The sequence below is a fragment of the Cricetulus griseus genome, chromosome 8 (assembly GCF_003668045.3).
Source record: "Cricetulus griseus strain 17A/GY chromosome 8, alternate assembly CriGri-PICRH-1.0, whole genome shotgun sequence".
NCBI classification, from domain to species: domain Eukaryota; kingdom Metazoa; phylum Chordata; class Mammalia; order Rodentia; family Cricetidae; genus Cricetulus; species Cricetulus griseus.
In genome coordinates this window covers 74352678-74374272 of record NC_048601.1, presented here as the reverse complement: position 1 = coordinate 74374272, position 21595 = coordinate 74352678, and the positions used below count along the sequence as shown (strand labels likewise).

General features: G+C 53.4%; 1 protein-coding gene across 2 annotated transcripts in view; it reads right to left on the bottom strand.

Moving 5' to 3' along the window:
- Window positions 1–614: 614 nt before the first annotated feature.
- The window catches only part of Dctn1 (dynactin subunit 1), a 34314-nt gene continuing 13333 nt past the window's right edge, over window positions 615–21595 (bottom strand). For both annotated transcript variants that reach the window (XM_035448604.1, XM_035448605.1), the window contains 27 exons: window positions 18996–19241; window positions 18707–18785; window positions 18502–18536; window positions 12399–12590; window positions 11863–12060; window positions 11513–11717; window positions 11355–11433; window positions 11092–11251; window positions 10880–10984; window positions 10511–10702; window positions 10314–10430; window positions 9934–10086; window positions 8944–9104; window positions 8662–8830; window positions 7842–7910; window positions 7605–7667; window positions 7354–7503; window positions 7042–7203; window positions 6828–6959; window positions 5778–5903; window positions 5222–5364; window positions 4830–4996; window positions 3253–3386; window positions 2925–3117; window positions 2045–2124; window positions 1480–1569; window positions 615–1071 (listed from right to left, as the gene is read on the bottom strand). In XM_035448604.1, the coding sequence (XP_035304495.1) occupies window positions 934–1071; window positions 1480–1569; window positions 2045–2124; window positions 2925–3117; window positions 3253–3386; window positions 4830–4996; window positions 5222–5364; window positions 5778–5903; window positions 6828–6959; window positions 7042–7203; window positions 7354–7503; window positions 7605–7667; window positions 7842–7910; window positions 8662–8830; window positions 8944–9104; window positions 9934–10086; window positions 10314–10430; window positions 10511–10702; window positions 10880–10984; window positions 11092–11251; window positions 11355–11433; window positions 11513–11717; window positions 11863–12060; window positions 12399–12590; window positions 18502–18536; window positions 18707–18785; window positions 18996–19223 (3720 nt within the window). In that variant the 5' untranslated portion in view covers window positions 19224–19241 and the 3' untranslated portion in view covers window positions 615–933. The remainder of the gene's footprint in view (window positions 1072–1479; window positions 1570–2044; window positions 2125–2924; window positions 3118–3252; window positions 3387–4829; window positions 4997–5221; window positions 5365–5777; window positions 5904–6827; window positions 6960–7041; window positions 7204–7353; window positions 7504–7604; window positions 7668–7841; window positions 7911–8661; window positions 8831–8943; window positions 9105–9933; window positions 10087–10313; window positions 10431–10510; window positions 10703–10879; window positions 10985–11091; window positions 11252–11354; window positions 11434–11512; window positions 11718–11862; window positions 12061–12398; window positions 12591–18501; window positions 18537–18706; window positions 18786–18995; window positions 19242–21595) is intronic.

The window sequence follows — 21595 nt, the reverse complement described above, 5'->3', positions numbered from 1 at the left end:
GCACATGAGGCCCCTAGACTCCCTATCTGTTACTTCCCCTCCACGAGGCCCCACTCCTGAGTACTGAGCCTAGTTCGCCTTGACCGCCCCTTGAGAACACCTTTCCCCATGTGGGCAATAGGAGAACCCCTGGAAGAGCTGCTCAGTAAATACCCAGACTAGAATGCCAACAGGCCTAGTGGTCTCCCTCCTGGAAGTATTTCAACAGGTCTAGACCAAGACTAGAAATCCCAAGATTCACAACAGCAGCTCCCATGGCTCACAAGCTTTATGACTTGTATTATTTCCCTGGGTTAGTAAGTGTTAATCTGAGAGCCCCAAGTCCAATGGAAAGACAATGGTCAATGCATCAGAAAGACTATCACGCCAGCTCCAGAAAGTGGACAGAAAGCATCCAAGTTGTAGGGAGTGGAATGGAGCTGGATGAGTGAGGGCTCCCACCCTCCCACTAAGCTCCTCTTCCCCTTTTACTCAGAGTAGCTTTCTGCACATGTATGAGGGCACAGCCCTTCACCCATAACTAGGCCTTGGCCCACACAGTTTCTTCAGTAATCCTCCTCCACCCATGCTGAACCAGCTGGCCCAAGCCCCACTCAGAACCACACAGAAAGCAGTGAAGCAGAAAGAAGTTACTTTAATCAAGGGGTGAAGTCCTCAGTCAGGGAGACCTCACTCAATCCTTAGTGGAGGGGTGTCAGCCCCCCTCCAATGCCCTGAGGCCCCTCAGGAAAGAGGGAGCAGCTGAACAGCAAATTAGGGGTGGATAGGCAAACACAGGTTATGGAAGCAACAGGACCCTGACCAGACCGGTGAAGCTGACCCAGGCAAGAGCTTTAGTTCACAGGTTCAACCCAGGAGTGGCTGAGGTGGCTGCACACTGGACAGTGGTGCCAGGGGGACTGTGGGTCAAAGGGGACAGCAGGGAAGGAGTGCTTAGGAGATGAGGCGACTGTGAAGCTGATGCAGCTGCTCCTGGGTCAGCACCAGACGATGTCGCTGTCCTAGGCCTGCTGCACATGAGAAGGTCACTTTGCCCATGTAGACTGTGTCATCTTGCTGCTCTTCCTTGGCCTTGCATTAGAAAGAGAAAGAGGACTCAGGTCAGGGCTGAACTTGATCATGGGCCACTGAAGGGTCCTTGGGTACCAGCACTGTGGCAGCCCCTGGAAACTGAGGCTTCTGAGTTCTGACAACACAGTGACATCTTTCAAAATAGAACAGTTAAGTCTAACAAGGTAACCTGTGTTCCCCCGGGTATAAAAGTCAGGGCAGGTGTTACTTATACGCTAGAATATTCCAATCTCTAAGTGGAAAAGTACTTCAGGGTTCTGGGCATGTAAGACTTGGCCCTGCTAGACAGATAAAGCCGGTGTGAGGCTGGGCCTCCACCCCAGAGGCCTCGAGTCCTAGGAGGAAGGGGAGAACCCACAGGAGCACCCCACATGGTGCCACCATCCCCCAGCGCATGCTCCCCCTTACCCTGAGGAAGGCTGATGAAGGGAAGGTGGCAAAGTCAGTGGGAACGGTAGCTCCGGGACGCTGAGTTACGGTCTCCTTGAGGACCTCATCCTGGGGAGGAGAAGGGAGTTCATTCAGGGGACCTAGCTGGTAGTTCAAGACCTGCCCAGTTTCAGACAGAGGCTACTTCTGGAGGACTTAGCTTTCTATCGCTACGCTGTTGCTCTTGTCTCTGACTCAGGGCCCATGCAGCATCCCCCATGCCTCAACACACCTTCCCTCTATAAGGCCTAACTCAGCTTCTATGGCCTCTAAGAAACCACAGACAAATACGCATGCTCTAATGGTTTCAGCTGACAGGAACTGCAGCCACACATCCTAAAGAACCGCTGGCTCAGCACTGGTGGTTCACCAGCCTAAACAGGATCCTACTTAGCCACTTTGTGGAGAATTCTCCCTTTCCTCCCAGCCACTCCCCAGTGTGCCACAAAGCATGGAGCAGGTCCAGAGAGACCCCAGAAGTGCGTGGCTCTACCAAGAGGTGAGCCAAGAGAGCCCAGTGTGGGAAAGGCAGGGTGTGACTGACCTTGAGCTTCTCAATGGTGTCACTCAGGGACCTGAGCTGAGCCACTTGTTCCATAAGCTGAGCTGATGGGCTCTTGGCAGCTGTGAAGAGGGGAAGGACACTGAGGACACCAAGGCCCACCCGAGCCGCTCAACTACAAGTCAGGAGCATTGGTGCTGGACCCACACAGCACAGGCACAGAGAGAAAGTGTGGTCTGGTGGGAAAGCCTAGAACCCTAGCTACAGGGAGACTGGATAAGAGGTCAGAAGTTCAAGGCCTGCCTGGGCAGCTTACTGAGACCTTGTTTCAAAAATAAACTGAAAAAATTTTAAAAATGCCAGGCATGGTGGTACATGTCTCTAATCCCAGCACTCGGTTGGCAGAGGCAGGTGGATCACTGTGTTTAAGGCCAGCCTGCTCTACAGAGTGAGTTCCAGGACAGCCAGAGCTACACAGAGAAACCCTGTCTCAAAAACCAAAACAAACAATAAAGTAAAAAGCTGGGGCTAAGGTAGAAAATAAGTCAAATGCTTATGGTGATATCTGAAGAAGTATGTATCAAATGAAAAATTATCCAAAAGTTACATGTAATTTAAATTTCTGTAGTGTTAAGCTGGCTCTCTAACATCTGACTATTCTATATGGAATTTAAAATGAGATTAAAAAAAAAAAAAAAAGCTGGGGCTCCAGAGCATTAGTCTAGCAAGCTTGAGGCCTTCAGTTGAATCCTCAGTGAGCGAGAAGAGACAAAGGAGAGAAGGGGTGGGAGGTGGTGGTGGTATGGAGAGAGTATGATTGAGAACTAGGGAAACTGAACTCTGAGGCCAGAGAACACTGCTGGAGGAGCCTTGGGGGAGGGAAGAGGCCGCAGCCATCTTCTCACAAGTAGAGAGCACATACCTGGGCTGGCTCGAGTGATATCTACTACATGGGTGCGGGTGCTTAGCTGGTTCAGCGTCTCCAACAACTGGCTGGTCTTGCGATACAATGCCCCAGCTATGAGCTCACCGCCCGGGCCCTCGTGGGGTGGGACGGAAAGCTTTGCAACATGCAGAGGGGGCAGAGCAGCCAAGGACGCCTTCATCTGGGCTCCCTGTCAGGATGTGGGAGGAAACAGAAGTAGTGGTAAGCCATATAAGGTGCCCTTTGCTCTCCATCCCTGGGCAGGCATGCTCCAAGCTCCAGCCCCACGCTCCCCCCCCCGCCCCCCCCAGCGGCAGCGCCTTACTCTGAGGATGCTGTTCTCATGCTGGAGCTGAGATATGTGCAGCCTCAGGGCAGAGATCTGCTGGAGCAGCAGTGGAGAGTCCTTCACCGGCCCCGGGCCTGGCAAGGCGCCGGCAGCCTGCCCAGGACTGCCCCCTGTCAATGTCACACACAACTGCATCAGCCCAGGCTGCAGACACTGATCTCAACTCTTCCCCCTTCCTCCTTCCCTCCCACCTCCACTTCTGAGGGTCATGGGGAGATGCCTCATGCTGTCCCCAGTCCCAGTCCCCAATGGCCTCGGTAAACCCCAGCCACCGGGGTGAGTCTCTACCTCGCTGCTGTTCTTCTGTGTGCAGGAGAGCCCGTGGGGAGCAGAGAGAGAGAGGGGGGGGATTAGACAGACAATGGTGGGGCGGGGGAGCAGGATGAGACAGAGGACTCCGGACACAACATGCAGAAGACTCTTTTCCTCATTCCAAAACCTCATCTCTAAGCCCCCGCCTCTGCCTTTGGTGAGAACCGGCATGAGAGAGAGCAAAGGTGGGCACGGCCACGAGTCAGTGCACACTGTGTGAGAAGTGAAACGCAGGAAGCATTTGGGTGTGGGGGCTCTCCTGCCTCCTGCTTCATCTGCAGAGGATGTACCTCTGTGTTGTCGTCTCCCTCACCCCCACCCCAAGGGCTCACCAGATACAGGCTTAGGCAAATGACCTCCTTTTTTGACGGGGTGTGTGTCATAATTTAGAAGCAGAATTTGTTCAAGAGCCTGAGCTACAACAACACAAAATGGGGAGTCTAAAGACTGTCTCCCAAAGAACGTGGAGCTGTCTGTACTGTAGGTGTACAAGGTCACAAAAGTACTTGGTCACCTCCCTGAATCAGGTTGTGTCTAGGACAAAGATTTTGATGAGGGCAAGCTCTCGGGTGAGGTGAGCAGGGCGAAAGCCCAGAGACCTTGGTGATTTAATTATGGGGCTAGGAGATTACCCTCTGGGGGTGAAAAGGTTAAGTACAAAATTGAAGGGGAAAATGAAACAAACCAGAAGGCAGAACTAAGAGGCAGCATCCTCTTTTACCCAGGGAACTGGGAACCTAAGCCTGGAAAACAGACTACTCCACATGAGGCTCCCTGACCAACTAAGTGGCTAAGCAAAGGTCAACACAGAAGCCATGAGCAAAGCTGGGAGAATATGCCTGGGAAATCCACGAGGAAATCCAGGAGAAGGCACGCTGAGGAACAACAGTCAGACACTGACTTGAGGCAAGGCTGACACTCCTAGAGTGTGGCCCGGCCTGTCTTGCATATGGCTTAGATCGAAAGGTATGGCGGACGGCAGATCCAGAAGGGACAGCTAGAGACTAACTCGGTCATTACTGTGACTTCACTGACAATCTTGGTAATACACTACTTTACTCAGTGGTTCTCTAAACTTATCTTCACTACAAATGAAAACCTGGTGAAAGTAGGCAGACAGAAGCTGGGCAAATGCGTTCTTGGCTAAACACCTAGGGTATAGGCACCTGAGGTCAAACTGAGGCCAAAAGAGAGGACAGTCAGTCTCCTCTGGGCCAATGCCACCTAGCCTCTGTACTCACCACCAGCAATGCCAGAGACGAGGGTAGCAATGCCTGAGGGAGGGGGACCCCGGAGCCCCTCAATTGTGCGCTTGGACTGGCTGTTCAGCCTCTGCTTTAGCTCTGCCTTCTCTGCCTCCAGCTGGTCGATGTCAGCCTGGAGTGCATCCATTGTCTCCTCAAAGTCTCTGTGAAAGAGAACCTGGGCTCAGGCATGTCCCTTCCTCACAGCCCCATGTCTTTCCAGCCCTGAGAGCAGGTCCTTAGAGACAACCCCTGTACGGTTGGAGCAGTGCAGTAGACTAGGGAGGGTAAATGGGTTGTCACTACAGGAAAAAAGGAGACACTAGTGACAGAAAGTGGCCAACAGGAGGGAGGGGTGGAGGACTCAGGGCCCCAGGATGGTGACTGACTTTTCCTTCTTGCGCAGCAGGGTCTGAGTCTCCTCCAGTCGAGTCTGAACTTTGTCAATGCGCTCGTCTGCATCCTTGGCAGCGCTGTCCAGCTTCTTCTCCAGGAGGCTCAGCCGCACATTGGCCTCACTCAGCTCCTCTCCCTGGACAAGGTAACACTTCTAGTTCCCCAACATTCTCCCCAAAGCCCCAGGACTGGGTCAGGCTATGGGACGTGGGGCTCACTCCAGGGTGACCCCTACTTCTTTCCTTAACTCCCATGCCATCTTGATCTCTGCTGCCAGGACCTGCTGCTGCCCAGTCCTGCCCCACTCCCCAGTCTTCATCTTAATTTTTAAATTAATTAATGGCATGTGTATGAGTGTTTTGACTACATGCTTATCTGTGCACCATGTATGTGCCTGCTGCCCTCAGAGCCCAGAAGAGCGCACTGGATCCCTTAAGACTAGAGTTAAAGATGGCTGTGAGGCACCATGTGGTGCTGGGAATCAAATGAGGGTCCCTTGAAGAGCAGCCAGGACTCTTAACCACAGATCCATCTCTCCAGTCTCCGCACCTTAATCTTGAGTGACTTCTTTAACTCCTTGATAACTGTCTCTCGATCTTCAAGCTTCAAACCCAGACCTTCAGCATCTGTGATCTCTGCACGCAGGGCTGCAGCCCGAAGTTCAACTGGAGGAGGCTAAAAGACAGAGTGGATCAGAGGGTGGAGGCTGGGGAGGAGGGTGGGGTGGAGGGTGGAGGCTGGGGAGGAGGGTGGGGAGGAGGTGGAGGGTGGAGGCTGGGGAGGGGGTGGGGAGGAGGGTGAGGGTGGGAGGCTGGGGAGGAGGTGGGAGGGGGTGTGAGGGTGGAGGCTGGGGAGGAGGGTGGAGGAGGAGCGATTTGGGAGGGTGAGGCTGGGGAGGAGGGTGGGAGGAGGGTGGAGGGTGGAGGCTGGGAGGGAGGGTGGCGGAGGAGGGTGGAGGAGGAGGATTGGAGGGTGGAGGCTGGGAGGAGGGTGGGAGGAGGGTGGGGGTGGCAGGCTGGGAGGAGGGTGGGAGGAGGCGTGGAGGGTGGAGGCTGGGGAGGAGGGTGGGAGGAGGGTGGAGGTGGAGGCTGGGAGGAGGGTGAGGAAGGAGGGTGGAGGGTGGAGGCTGGGGAAGGAGGGTGGGGAGCGAGGGTGGAGGTGGAGGCTGGGTGAGGAGGGTGGGGAGGGGATGGAGGGGTGGAGGCTGGGGAGGAGGGTGGGGAAGGAGCGGTGGAGGGTTGGAGGCTGGGAGGAGGGTGGGAGGAGGGTGGAGGTGTGGAGGCTGGGGAGGAGGGGGAGGAGGAGGATGAGGGTGGAGGGCTGGGGAGGAAGGTGCGAGGAGGGTGGAGGGTGGAGGCTGGGGAGGAGGGTGGAGGAGGGTGGAGGGTGGAGGCTGGGGAGGAGGGTGGAGTAGGTAGGAGGGTGCAGGCAGGGGAAGGGACCACTTGTGCCCTCCTTTCAGAGACATCCAGAAATAAGAAATCATCCTGACTTCTAGGCAGGATGCTCCTCCCTCCAGACTCCTCACTCTCCACAAACAGGACAGCTCTGCAAGTTGCACCTCTGCAGGCCAGTGGGTCCCCAGAAACCTCCACCTACCTTGCTGGGGGGCCGCTCTGCATCGTACTCGCCCTCCTGCATGGCTGTGGCCAGCTTGTTCATCGTGCTGATGAGGATGGTGCATGACTGGCGCAGACACTCATAGGGGCTGCTAGAGGGGCTCCCGTAGATCTACGAGAGCCAAGGGCAACTGTGAAAGGCCCGCAATGGCCTCTGCCTCCCCAAGCCCCACAGCCCAAGGTTCCAGGCCAACCTGCTCGCTTGCTTTGAAAGCCAGCTCCTCCAATGCAGCCACAGGCAGCCCTTCATTCTCTGCCAGGGGGGCAATAAGCTGGGCGGCTGCAGCTGCCACCTCCTGCAGAACAGCTACCACCCATGTCAAGTGCTTCCTGCAGTCGAGGAGTGTGTCGGATACCTGTGTGACAGGCTAGAGTCAAGAGCCCACCTGGTTCAGCATCATATTTCTAGCTTCCCAATTCAGTCCCATGACCAGATCCAGATCTTTCTGTGCTAGGCCCCTCCTGTTTCTGCTCAGCTTCCTTCCCTCACAATCTCAGCCCTAAACCTGTGATCCAAAGGCCAGCGCTGCCGGGATCCCAGGAGCATCTGTCCCTGGCATTCGCCTTCGGATCTTCTTGCAGAACTGGCGGATGTCACTGCATGATGTTTCCAGGTCTCGGAGGAGAAGGGCAATATCTGTTGCTTCCTGCCCACCCTACATAGGAAAAGGAAGCAGGCAGAGCCAAGTCAGCATCAACACTAGGGGGCATGGGGGGTGGCACAGAAAGAACCCCTCGGATCGAGATGTGCCCTCACCTGCAAGAAGGCACGCAGCCGTGCCACCTCCACGCTCATACAGTCCAGGGCACTCTGGGTGAACTGTGCAGAAAGAAACATGTGGCCTTAGCCCCCGATGTGAGCTCTGTTGTCCCTTCATCATCTCTAAGTCGCCCCACCCTTTGAACACATGGGTCCTCTTCCTCCGCTGACCTCTTGACCTGATTTCCTTCCCTCATCCCTACAGCAATCTAATCACTGATCTACACATGTCACCTTGATGTGGTCAGCCAGCTGCATGGTGGAGTCCTCGGGTTGTTCAGCAAGGTGGATGCTGTAGAGGTGCTGAGGAGCAATGACACAGAGACAGCCTTTAGTCTACGGGAGGGCAGGGACCGGGAGACTGTCCTCTTCCCCAACTAGAGTGTGAGCCCTGGACACTGTGGGCTTCACCACAAGGCAAGTTCCCATCAGAGCAAATGAGAAATGGGATTGGCGATGTAGGCCCATAATCCTAGCCCTGGGGAGGCTAAGGCAAAAGCCTCAGAGTTCAAGGCCAACCTGAGCTACAGTGAGACACTGTCTTATAAAAATGACCAGGGAGATAGCGCAGCAGTAAAGACACTTGCTCCCAAGCCAAGCAACCAGAGATCAATCTCAAGACACATACAGTGGAAGGAAAGAGTTAACTTCCTCATGCTGTCCCATGACCTCTACATGTACACTGTGGCACAAGGATACACATACACACACGCATGTGCATACACTACACACACATTTTTTTTAAATCCAGACATGATGGCATAGACCTATTATCACAGCATTTGGGATGGAGGCAGGAGGATCAGGAGCCACATAGCAAGTTTAAGGCCAACCTGGGTTACATGTGACCCAGTCTCAAAAAGAACAACAACAACAAAAAAAAAAAAACTAGGCCTACCTTCTCCAACAACAAACCTACCCCAAACAACAGTAAAAACAAAACCGGAGCAAACTGGGTCTTAAGCAGCCAACCACAGACATAAAACCTTGTATACCCTACATCAACTCCCCTCCTGCCCTGCCATTTCCCCAACCCTGAACTCTGGCCCCAGACCTGGTAGTACTTGATGGCCTTGGTGAGGGGCTCCACGTTGACAGTTTCATCCAGCTGATCCTTGTGCAACAGCTCAATGAGAAAGTCCAGGGAGCGCTCGTGGGCACTCATCTCCGGGTAGAGGCTGCCCACCTTCTTATACACGTCCACATTGCACTGAGAGAGGGCACTGAAGACCAGAGAAGGGCTCTGTGAGGCCAAGGTCTCCAGGCGATATCTATGTTGCAGCCAATCCCGGACCCATGGCCCTGGGTGCAAGGGACAGGGTAAGATGTGTCTTACTGCTCATAGCGGTGCAGTGTGGCCTGCAGCAGACTCAGTGAGTACACCAGGCCAGCAGCAAAGCTCAGCTGCTCCCCAGAAGCTCCGCGAAGCCCAGGCCGCTCTGAACAGTTCTCGCTTAGGTCAAACTTCTCCTGGGCCTGTTTCCGGATGAGCTCTGCCTGTAGGGAGAAGACCAGGATCCTAGAACCGGGAAGAAAAGACAAAGAGCACAGACCCAGGGACCCATGACACACTGAACAACTATGTGGAGGGTATGAAATCACATGGGAGAGAAGCAGAAAGAGCTCTCAGATTGGCAGGAGGCTTACACAGAGGAGCAGGGTCATGATGCCAGGAGCTTGTGAATGACCAAGAGAATGGAGGGCATTAGAACCATGTGACTTTAAAGCTGCTGCTCTCACAGTCTGCCTAGAATATTACCCTGCCATTTATCCCCTAGCTAACTCCTGGCCACCTATGGTCTAGTTTAAATGTTACTCCTTCAGTAACCTTCACCTTTGCCTACAATGGACCTGCAACTGCCTCACTAGAAGGCTACTTCTCTTTCCTGTACAGATTCTCTTATCTGGAGGAGACTGGTTTCGGGCCCCTCCTGTATATACTAACACATGATGTTTGAGCACCTCATGTAAAATGCACAGGATCTGCATGTAAACTACGTGCATACTCCCGTATACATTAATCCACCTCTAGGTTACTCATAGTAACTAACACAAGCTAGGTGGTACAATGGCTATACTGGACTGTTTAGGAAACAGTAAGAAAACAACTGTACATACACAAGTATGTTCTCCAAGTATTTCTGATCTGCAGCAGAGGAATGCACAGAGGCTCTGTAGTCACTGAGGCCTTACAGCCTGAGCATATGTCCACTACCTTGTAAACTCTGTGGGCAGATGCTGCCTGCTGCCTTCCTTTCTCATCCTCAATGCCTGGCTCACAGCAAGTTTAACAGATTCTACTGCTCATGTGACTGACTGGCCATACCTTGCAAATGAGACGGGGCATGAGCAGCAGCACCAGGACACAGTCGTGGTCTCCACCTGGCCGAAGGAAGCTGTCAGGCATGAAGGCCGTCAGCAGGGACATGTGCCGGTTAGCCTGGGCCACCTCCATCTGTCTCAACTCCATCTCAATTGCCTGTGAGGAAGACAGAGAGGAGGGCTCTCAGCCCAGAGGGAAAGGTGCAGAACCACCATGCCTTGCTTCACCAGGCCCTTTGTTTTGAGGATAAGCCCAGGCCAGAATTCTTCCACAATTACCACACAAAGAACTGTGAGTCCAGAACCCCACACCTTGTCAGCCTAAAGCTACCCTCAGGCTGGACTCTCTAACAACACTGACTTCAGGGTGCCCACGTTTCTGACCTTGGCATGAGCCTTGGTCTCGGCAAACTTGATTTTGAAATCAAAAGTCTCTGGCGGTGGCTGCTGCTGTCTCTCCACAGATGCTTCCTGCTGGTTTGTCAGCTCCCGGTTGACATCCTGAGAACAGACAGTGAAGCACAGTGGGTCCTGGGAGCCCTAGCATGATTGTTTGCAGAGAACAGGGGCAAGGCAGGCACCTGCAGGTGTGCGGTCAACTGGCGGTACTTCTTGATGGTTTGCTGGTAGTCTGCAACTGTCTCCTGGGCTGCTTCCACCCGCTTCTGGGCTTCCCGTACTCGGGCACCGGCCATGTCCAGCTGCTCCCGTAGTTCCAGCTCTGTCTCACGTGCATTCTCCTGCAGCTCATCGTTCATCTCGTTCATTGCTTCCTGGATGCCACAAAGATGGGAGAGGGCACAGGCAGGGTCAGGACGGCAAGGACAGAATGGTCCCCTTACCACAACCCCTGCTCCCTGTGTTAGAGGTCAAGAGTCTGACGTCAGTCCCTGTCCCTGCTCTGTGTCCCGGCACATGTCCCTGCTGCTCCCCGTCTGCTCTCCTCTTACCAAATCCCCCACAGTCTCCCTCAATTCTCGCACTTTCTCTTCTAGATTCAGGTTCCGGTCAGTCAGCATTTCCACCATCTCCTCGGCACCCAGAGCAGCGTCCACCTGTGTTAAAGGGAGAGGACATGGAGAAGCGCTGCTGTGAGGGCCTGGAGGGAAGAGGGCAGTAGGAGCATCACTACAGGGTCTGGGTGAGGGCTGTGCACTCAGACCTGTTCCTTGAGCTCGTCGATGGTGCCCTCTGCCTGGCTCAGCTCCTCCTGAAGACGCTCACGCTGCTGTCTCACAACCTCCAGCTCCTGGTTCTTCTTCTCCATGAGCTTCTGCAGCTTCACGTGCTCCTGCTTCTCTGAGGAGGAGAGATCTCGCATCCTGTGGAGAAGTGGAAGGAGCAAGGGAGGGAGCCAAAGAGAAGACAGAGATGGCAGAGAGCACTCCGTCACTCAAGGCAGGAGAGGGACAGAAGAAGGCCTACCTCACCAGGGCGTCCTTTAGGCGGGCGTTCTGCTCCTCTAGCTGCTTGAGTTGGTAGCTTGATGCAGCCCCGTCTGAGCCTGTAAGAGCAACAGTGTGTCCATGCTGGTCTCATGCCACCAGCTGCCCCCCCACCCCCTGCTGTTCCAGCTCCCTTACCTTTCTCTTCAATTTCAGCCTTGAGGATCTCCAAGTCTGTGGTGAGCTCATCCACGCGCTCCTTCAGTGCCTCCACCTCCTGCTGCAGGGACTCAGCCCGCTCTTCAGCCATCTCCTTGTCCAGAGTGGCCATCTCGATGGCATCAGCTGTGTCTGCCATCTCCTCCATATAGCGCTCTTTAGCCTCCAGGGCCTCCTTGGCTTCCTGGAGGTTGGAGGTAGGTGGAGCTGGAGCGCAGTGAGTCCCAAGCCGCCCTTTCTCTTGAGGCTCCCTATATTGCAGCCTGGTTCCCAGTTCGCCTCTTTGGGCTCCTCCACCTCCCAGGCACCAGCGTCATCCCAAGGCCCACCTTCCGCGCCTCTTTGAGGCGCCGCTGCAGGTCTGCCTGCTGCTCCTGCATTTTGCTCTTCCATTCCTGCACCTGCTCCAGCTGGATCTTGTGCTTCTCCAGCTCTTTCAGCTTTGCCTTGTCTTCTGATCGTTTTAGACGCAGCGTTTCCAGTTTCTCCTCCAGGTCCCGCACCTGAGCCCTCAGCCCTTCCTCCTCCTGCCAAGAGGGGGGGTCCCATGGTTTGTGCATAGCCCCCACCCCACCCTAACAAAACTGAGCTGTAGCAAAGACAAGAATGTATAAAAACATCTCCCTCAATGGCACTGAGACTCAATAGCAAGTGATACAGACATCTAAGAGGAAAACACGGCACGCTACATATGGAGAAGGTATAAAAGGGCAGGTAGGAAGGAAAGGGTGGCTCAGCCAAGAGTGAGATACCCACATGCTATGTCCCTACTAGTCCCAGGTCCTCCCCAACCCTGGGGAAGTTCCCAGCACCTCGTCAGGGGTCAGGGGTCAGGGGCCCCTGGGTGCCTTGATTCTATCCTTACCTTTGAGGGAGATGGAAGTGGGGGTGCTGCTCCAGGAGAGGTGAGGGCCGGTGTGGGGATGATGGGTGCTGCCAGCGGAGTCTGAGCTGGAGTGCTGGGCTCACTGCTGCTTAGTTCACCAGCTGATGCCGATCCAGAGGGGCCCAGGGAGCTACTGGCCCCAGCCACCCCAGTACTGGCTGGGCGAGTAGGCTATTAAGAGGACAAGGGCAGGCCACAAAGAGAACAGAAAATGGGAATGTGAAAGAGGAGACAGAGCAGGGGAAGGAGGTAGAGGAGAGAAGACAGGGCACAGATGAAAGCACAATGAGGCCAAAGATGCAGAGGGAGGGGAGGGACAATGACAGAGTCCAAAAGCAACAGGACAAAGGACAGTGGAGAAGAGGAGGGAAGGATGGGAGACATAAGATTATAAGGCTCCTCCCTTGGCACTGCGTCCACACTCTTGTTGCTCTGCCGTGACCTTCAGAGCAGGATCTTCTGCCCCAGAACTCCCCTCTGCGACCCACATGTCATCATTCTAGCAACTTCTTAACACTCCCATTCCCATACTTGTGCTGGGTCCATGTCCAACTCCCCCAGAAGAGAGAAAGTGCCTCAATGTCATTTCCAGAAGCAAAGAACAGATTAGAGATTGTTCTCAATTGTCACGTTTTGTTCCAGAGGGCTTGAACAAAAGTATGGTCTCAGGCTTGCTCCCCTGGTAAGCCCTCTTTAGTCTTGGGAACCGAGCTGTATGTCATCATTTGGTGTATGTCAAGGGATCTTATAGGCCACAGGGCTGAGTTGGGAACTATAGACAGACCACCCTGGAAACAGGGCAGAGTATACCCCTGCACTTCCTCCTCCAGGACAGAGCTCTAGTGAAGTAACAGTACCCAGGCTGGAGTGGGGAGTTGGCCAGCTTCCAGAAAGCCACAAGCACAGGGGTAGACAGTGCTATCCCTGGCAATGCTGAACCCCAAAGTTCTCCTGGTGAGCTGACACGTGAAAACCACACAGTATCCAGAGACATGTTCCTACCCTGAGGCCTTCAGAAACTTACCCCCTCACCAGGTGCATTGCCAAGATCCTCACTTCTTTTAATCTCACCCTTCAAAGCCGGTCACAGCTGTCGTGATTAGCCATAACCCCTCTTACTGCTCTTCCCCTACCCAATCAAACTAGCTAAGATGGCCTCTTAAGGATTAGAAGTTGCCAGGGCTAGAGAGACGGCTCAGCGGTTAAAGAGTTCTGGCTGCTCTTCCAGAGGACCCAGGTTTGATTCCCAGCACTCAGATGGTAACTCCCAACAGATCTGACACTCCCTCTTGGCCTCTGAGGGCACACATATGGTACACATACATACATGCAGGCAACATTCATACACATAAAACAAAAATAAAACTTAAAAAAAAAAAAAAGGATGAGAAATCGTTTTTTTCCAGGAGGGTTCAGTGACCAGCTGCAAGCTGCCCTTCCCCTCTGTACACTGTAAACAACACTGACTTGCTAGCATGCGTGTACACATACATGCACATGCCTGAGACGCGTGTGCACTCAGCGTGGCCTACAGAGACCTGCTTGTTCTCACCTTGGGCCGTCGAGTTGTGGTCTGGACAGGCAACAGGAGCCAGAAGAGAAGGAGTCAGGAAAGAAAGGGTCATGGCAGGAGGACAGAGGTAGCAATGAGAGCAGAAGCGGCAACAGACAGGGCTAGCCCCACCAACCCCATCCCACTGCCTCCCTCAGGTAATCACCACCATACCTACTCCAGGAACTCACATCTCCCGCTGCCCTGTTCCTACCCTCATTTTTACTCAACTCTTGTAGACCTCACCCCTTCAGATACCCTGCAGATCCCAGAAGTCCTGTCTCTAGGCTGAGCCACAGGAGAGCAAAGGCAGCAGCTGGTAAGAAGGTCTCCAGAGACTGGCCTTCTGTGAAGGATCTCCCACTCCAGCCTAGAGGCCCCGCCCAGACATCACTCCCAAGGACTTTCCCAAGTCAGCCTCTTCCATCAAGTGCTAGACTCTAGAGAGGACACCCTAGGACCCAGCCCATGACAAGAGTACCATACACCCAGAAATGGGAACTTAATTCCTAAGAAAAAGGCTATCTCGTGTGTGTGTGTGTGTGTGTGTGTGTGTGTGTGTGTGTGTGTGTGTGTGTGTGTGTTTGCCCCTCAGGTCTGGGTGGCTCCATCCCTAAGGCAGAGGGCTCAGGTGTCAGGATTATGAATACTGCATCAGTAAAAGCCCACAGCTCAGCAAAGTAACCCTCCCAGCTGGAGGAAAGCAATGAGGGTGATCAGAGCACACAAGAACCACTGTTCTAAAAGCCACCCAGGAGGCCTTTGGGTTACTTCGAAGTAGCAAAGGGGCAATTAGCTCCAAATCCCAGAGGATTGCTAGCTGTGCCTCAGGGTTCTAGCAAAGACAAGATTTGGCTTAAGCTTGCTTCAGCAGACACCAAATCCAAGAAGACCAATGTCCACCCCTCTAGTCAGGACTAATTTACAATGGCTATGAGTCAAAAACTCTTCTAGGGTCCTCATCCTACCCTGATTAACTCCCTAGCACAAACTCTGAGGAGACGGGAGGCTGGGAGAACAAGCGAAGGCTGGTAAGTAGGCCTGCTTCAAGCACTGATACACCTAGCCTGCTGCCTCAGGTTGGACCCCTGGAAACCCTCCCAAGTGAGTCTGCAGTAAAGACTGCCTGAAGCCCAAGCCTGCGAGGCCTAGAACAGACTCAATCAGAGCCCAAAGCAAGTAGATCAAGAAATGTATGTCCAGGGGTGGGGCACAGTAGTGACACACACCTCTCCCTGCCCCCCCTCACCCTTACCCTCCTCCCCCCGCCAGGTAGACTGATGAAGTCAATCAGCCCCCACCCCCACCCCAGCAGCCTGCTTCCATCGCCCTGGCAACCCGGCGGCAGGACCAGAGCAAGCAAGAGTACCTTTCGGGCTGTCGGTGCCTGTCTCATCATTGCAGAAAACCACAGAAAGCAAGGAGAGGAAAGAGAGGGAGGAACAGAGAAGGGCAGACAAACACAGGGAGGAAAGACAGACGAAGGGAGGGAGGGACAGGCGGCGGAGACAGGAGATTAGTGCATCAAATCCCAACAATGCAGTCTTTGCTTCCGGGCCTGCAAAAGGCTGCTGTGGTGACACAGAGGCCCTGGCAGGTGTGCAGCAAGACAGCAGACGATTGCGAGCTCCGGCAGGCTCCAGCAGGCTCCAGAGCCTTGCCTGGCCCAGGTCGCCAGCTTAAGCTGATGGCAGTCTCAGTGGCCGCAGCAGCAGCAGCAGCAGCAGCAGCTCCACCTGACGTCATGCACCCACCCTCCTCAGCTCCATGGGGGTGGAGCTACCAGTCCTATGTCACCTAGCAACCACCCAGAACCGGGTGGCTCCTCCTCCGGATGGGACTAAGTCCTGCGCAAAGCTGTCCTTCCTCCCTGTCATACAAGGTTCTAGCTCCGCCCTCTTCTTCCCCTCCAAGACCCTGCTTCAAAAAGCTGGGCCAGGGGCCACTGTAGAAACGGCACTTTACGGAGCCAGGGAATTTGGGGACAGGATAGAGGGTCTGCCGGCTCCATCAATCCCTCATGATTACATTCTGGCCCCTGACAACCCCCATCACATCCACTTCCGTTACACACACTAGAGATGCCCTTAAATCTCTTATCAGGAAAACACAGTCAGAGCACCCCTCCAGCGCCCAGCTCCAGCTCTGAAGAGTACACAGTGACTAGGGAACCCTGGGACACGCCACTGGCAGCAGCAACAGCTCTAATTATAGTGTTGGGCTCTTCCCTCACCTCTCCAAGCTACACAGAGATGAAAGCTTGTGTCTAAAACTTTCTAAGAAGGGCAGGTATTTTGAGAGGTACCTATGTTCTCCCTCTCAAAACACTGGTTTGGAGGAGCTAATGGCTCTTACAGAGAACTCAGTTTGAATTCCAAGCACTCACTTGGTAGCTCACAACCATCTGTAACTCTTGTCCCAAGAGCATCTATCACCCTCTTCTGGCATCTGCAGCCACTGCTTAGACATGGTATACCAACACATGGAAGCAAAACACCCATACAAGTGAACACACACATACTGGTTTTTGCTCTGGATCTAGTTCCCTGTTCCATGTGGGATGACAAGGGCAACTCTGGCTAAATGATATGCTTTGACTGAATCACCTGGGTGTAAGACTGGAGAGAGCAGGGGACATTTTTTAGTGTAAGCACCAGGAAATAGACATTGCTCACGCCCCTAACCAGGGTCATGTCAGCTTGCAGCCAGAGCTTGCAGTGTCACACTTCAGTTTCATGCCCTACTATCCAGGGACCTGAGGTGAAACTGGAACACCAATCACAACACAAAAATCAAGGGATGAATGAAGCAAGCACCATGCATCTGGAATGTGACCAGCGCCCTTTAGAGCATTATCTGCCTTAGAATCCTAGTCCTGCGGGGAGCCAGGACCCAGGATCTAAAACAACTACTGGCACGTGGCCTCTACCATGGCAAAACTCCCATCAGGAGTTGAAAAGATGCTTTCTTCCCCCTTCCCATCATCCTAATGCAGAAGCTTCCCATGCAACATCAGGGAGGCCTGAGGCAGCCTGGCAACAAGGAGCTCACAGTACTGCACACATGGCTCAGACAGGCACATGCAGGGCAGAAAGAACTTGGGCAGAGGCCCAAGGCAAGGGCTGGTGTGAGGAAGTGGTCATGGCAGCAACTTAAGTGTTTAAAAGTCCATGGAGATGAGCTGGGCATGGTGGTACCCACGTGTAATCCCAGCACTAAGGAGACTGAGCCAGGAGGACTGCCACAGATTTAGGACTTCCAGATAGCATGTGCTACAAAGTGAGACCCTCTCAAAAGACCTAAAGAAAAGTCTGTGAAAGGGGGGGGATGGACCTCAGACACATACTAGACTAGGGAGGGTAGTAAAAGGCCGGGGGTGGGGCATTTGTGGCAGCACTGGTTGAAAGGCAGGCAGGCAAAGTTGTGGCTTCCTGACTGCTCTTCAGTGGTCCGATCCCCTCCTCCTTGTACAACCATTCTATATTTTCCCAGCTCCATCCCTCCAGTATGTCCTGCCATCCCCACTACGCCTGGCTACGTGAGACCTCACTGTACACCAGCTGCTCTGATTTGCCATTAGGCACCTGGAGTGTCTAACTGGGGGGGTCTAGAGCAGGGAGAAACTGTCTCTGGTGAGTCCAGTCTTTGGCCTGGTCCCTGAACCTCACGGCCTTATTCCCCCTCAAAGGTACTCTGGGAGTCAAACTGCCATTTCCTCTGGCCATGCCAGCCCCATGGTTACACACATGCATGCAGCAGTGGGGGTGGGGGACATGCAGGAGAGCAGGACGGGCTCACAGCCCACCCACCCACCCAGACCCAAACAGTAAACACACCACCTTCTTAGGCTTCAGTCCCCGCTGCGTGAGGAGTAGGAAAGGGCAGAGTTAGACAACAGACTGCCTGGCCAGACATCCTGTGCACAAACGTTAATACCAACTGAGGTGAACACAGGCAAGGGTGAGGAAGTCAGGCAAACTTCAAGCCCTGGGCAAAGAAGGGGTCCCTCAAGGACCAGCTTCTAGGATGTTCACCCCAGCTCTGAGAAGCTGGAGGCCTACCTCCCAACCACCTGCAGAGCACATCACAGGGAGCTGGAAAGGACCCTCTGTATGCATCTAACAACACTTGTGAGCAAAAGATCCTTCTCCCTCTACATTCCACCTTGCCCTGCCCTAAAACCCTCAGGTCTTGGCATCTTTGGATACCAGAAGGCAGGAAGCTGGCAACACTACTGGGGTTAGGCCTGCCCTTCCAATCTCCCTCAGCTAAATCCCATTTGCCCCTAACAGTTTTTCCTGCCACCTTTAGTCTAGCACTGATGTAGCAACTCATACCCAAAACGTGTCCTTCATGGGGAGGTTACAGGACTAGAAGCTCAGTTCAGACCTATCTACTGCTTTGACCTGTCTAGCCCCGGGTCTTCCTTTCTCCCTCCCTCCCTCCCTCCTCCCTCCCTCTCCCTCCCTCCCTCCCTGCCTCCCTCCTTTCCTCTCTCTACTACTCCCTCCCACCCCCCAAACTACTCACCAGTTTGCTGGTCTTTGCGGCTGCATCAGCTCCCTCTGTAGAAGGCAAATAACAACAAAGTATATTTATACAGAGAGCAAGGGGTAAAGACCCCTTCAGTGGGATGGGGAGGACAGAACAAGGGAGCACAAAGCTGACGCCCTGTTGACAGGAGATGGGCGGAAAACTTGGATGTGAAGATGCAACTTTAGTGTATAGCTAGTACCTCTCTTGAGGACCTTTGAAGCAGAAGAATCAGGAGTCTCTGGGGAAGTAGTATCTGCTCCATCCTCAAATACTTGGATCTGAAGCCAAAGAACAGACTGCAGTCAGATCAAGAATGCCTGTAATATGGGTTCCTTCTGAGCTCCCAAGCAAGCTGGAGTACAGGGTGACTTTCCCTTCTCCCAACCACAGTCTTGTGTCCCACCAAGGAAAAAGGAGTACCTACATGCCAGCGGCACAAGCAATAGATGTATGTGCACGCACACACGCACGCAAGAATGGTGAGTTACCTGGGATTGGCGTACAAAGATGCCATGGCCTTCATCACATGTGAAATACTTCCTTCCCTGGACAGTGCCATCATTCTTGCCTTTTGCTTCATCCAGGATCACGCCTACCCATTTGCCAGTGGCAAAGAGTGTGGCTCCAACATAGGCAACAGTGCCTCGGTGGCCTTTTCCAATCACCTCTACCCGGGAGCCTACCCGTAGGGGCCGGGCACTTGCCTCGGCACTCATCCTGCTGCCACTCGGAGTCTGAAAAAAAGACATGCAGACGCATACAGTCAGAGGCTGTAGACAGGATCCTGGACTGAAAAATAACACAAGTCATCTCCTTAAACTCCATTCTGAGGGTGAAGTAAGACCACAAATTTCCTTTTGAAAAACATCAGTGAGATGTCCAAAATTTCTCCAAATCCAGGTACAGTGGCTTATTTATACTTAGGATCTCAACACCCAAGAGGCTAAGGTAGGGGGATAGCCATGAGTTTGAGGCCAACCTGGGCTATAAGTAAAAAGCCAGCATGGGCTACATAATGAGACCTTGTTTCAAGAAAAAAAAAAGCTTGTTTTGATAGCTCGCACTTGTAACCCCAGCACTTGAGAAGCTCAAGCAGGATCACCATGAGCTTGAGGCTAGCCTGACGTACATGACTGAGTTCCAGGTCAACCTGGACTACAGTAAGATGAACCTCAAAGGGAAAAAATGTCATGAAAATGAATAATCTTAAAAAAAATTAAAAATGAAATTTAAAAGGCATTCTAAAATCCTCCAGAATCTACTAGAATTCTTAAGAATTTAAATTGTATAACAAATTAGGATTCACTGGTAGATCTTTGAACGTCACCATATGGCTGCTTCTTGGGTGTACTGCCCCCAAGGAGAGGAAGTGAGAACATGCAGAAAGCTCAATTCAGACCAGGTTCCCCACAACCCTGCCTCAGGAACCAGAGTTAAGAAAGTGGTGGCTCAGGGTGGCCCTCCCCACTGTCCTCTGTCTTCCTTGGAATTTGCCTTTCTCTGGGTTCTCCACTCCACTTCACCCATTTCCTTCTTTGTGTGTGTGCGCGCATATGCGTGTGCGTGTGTGCCTGTGTGTGTGTGTGTGTGTGTGTGTGTGCGCGCGTGTGTGCCTGTGTGTGTGTGTGCGCGTGTGTGCCCTGTGTGTGTGTGTGTGTGTGTGTGTGTGTGTGCGCGGTGTGTGCCTATGTGTGTGTGGTGTGCGTGTGTGCCTGTGTGTGTGCGCGCGCATATGCGTGTGCGTGTGTGCCTGTGTGTGCGTGTGTGCCTGTGTGTGTGTGTGTGTGTGTGTGTGTGTGCTCGAGAGCTTCTTATATTTTTTCTTATTGTTCTTTGAGATAGGATGTCAGTATTACCTTAGGCTGGTCTAGAACATGCAATCCTCCTGCCTCAGCCACCAGAATGCTGGGATCACAGCCATATACCAGCACATCAACTACTTCTTTCCAGGCCCTCAAGCCACCATCCCTCCTTCCTGAAAAGACTGCTGTCACTCCATCCACATGTCCACCATGGCACTCCTAGACGGCTGACTACTCCCATTCACCGCCATTCTCCCTCTTCCTGGTCCTTGTCCTGCTCTGTCCACTCTCCCCCAAGCCCTAGAGATCCTTCCCCAGTTCATGCTGTCACAAAAAGAAAAACACAGACTAAATAAAGTACCTCAAATTAGCCCCTCATTGTCCTCAGACCCTGCTCAGTAGTTCAACTGGGCAGGCAAAGGAATAAACAAAACCCTGTCCTTGGGAAGTTCCCAGGTTCTTATATATCCGTGATGACTGAACTCATGAAATTAGGTCCCAAATCAGACCATGATTTGGAAGAAAATCACACCTAAGCCATTTTTAGCAATAGCTGTTCCATGAACCAGAGAGCTTGCAGGAAACAAATATGGCAAGAAAAATGTGACCCCACAGGCCTGAAGATACAGGGGGTCCTCCCTGATCCCCACATCCTCTGCACAGCTGGCTTCAGAAAGAGTCCTGCCAGAGCCAGGGACATCAAAACAATTCCCAGCCTGTCTTTCCCTAACTCCCCTCCTCAAAAAGCCCAGCCAGGAAGGTAAGGACATAGCTCCTAAGGATGTGGGGACCCCAAATCATACCTGGGACAGTGTGGATACCATGGGCCTAGCAATAAAGGAACCTGCCAGTGACATCCAGGCTGGACACAAACTCAGAAAAGACCCTCCTACACCTCCCTACACGCCTCTCAGAATCAGGTGGCTGCATCAATGGATGCAAATCTCGTCTCAGACAGGAGAGAGCGCAGGGACAGACAGCAGAGCATCTGGAAAGGGCCTCACTACAAGGTCTTCTGACTGTGGGAGACAGACTGGACCCCTCACAAGCTCCTAGCCTCTGGGCCAGATGGAGTCAGAGGTCAAGCCTGGAAGGTCCCAGTTAGAGCCCAACCTGGGGGGGGGCGGTTGTCCAGCCTGCTAGTATCATAGCTCTGAAGGCTCCTTGGAAGCCCAGTGTGTGAGTGCCTCAGCTGAGGGCCAGTCTGTCTCCCCAGCCCCCACACAAGCCATGTCCACAGGAACCGGGGCCTGCTCTAACAGCCCACCCAGGGCCATCCCACATTG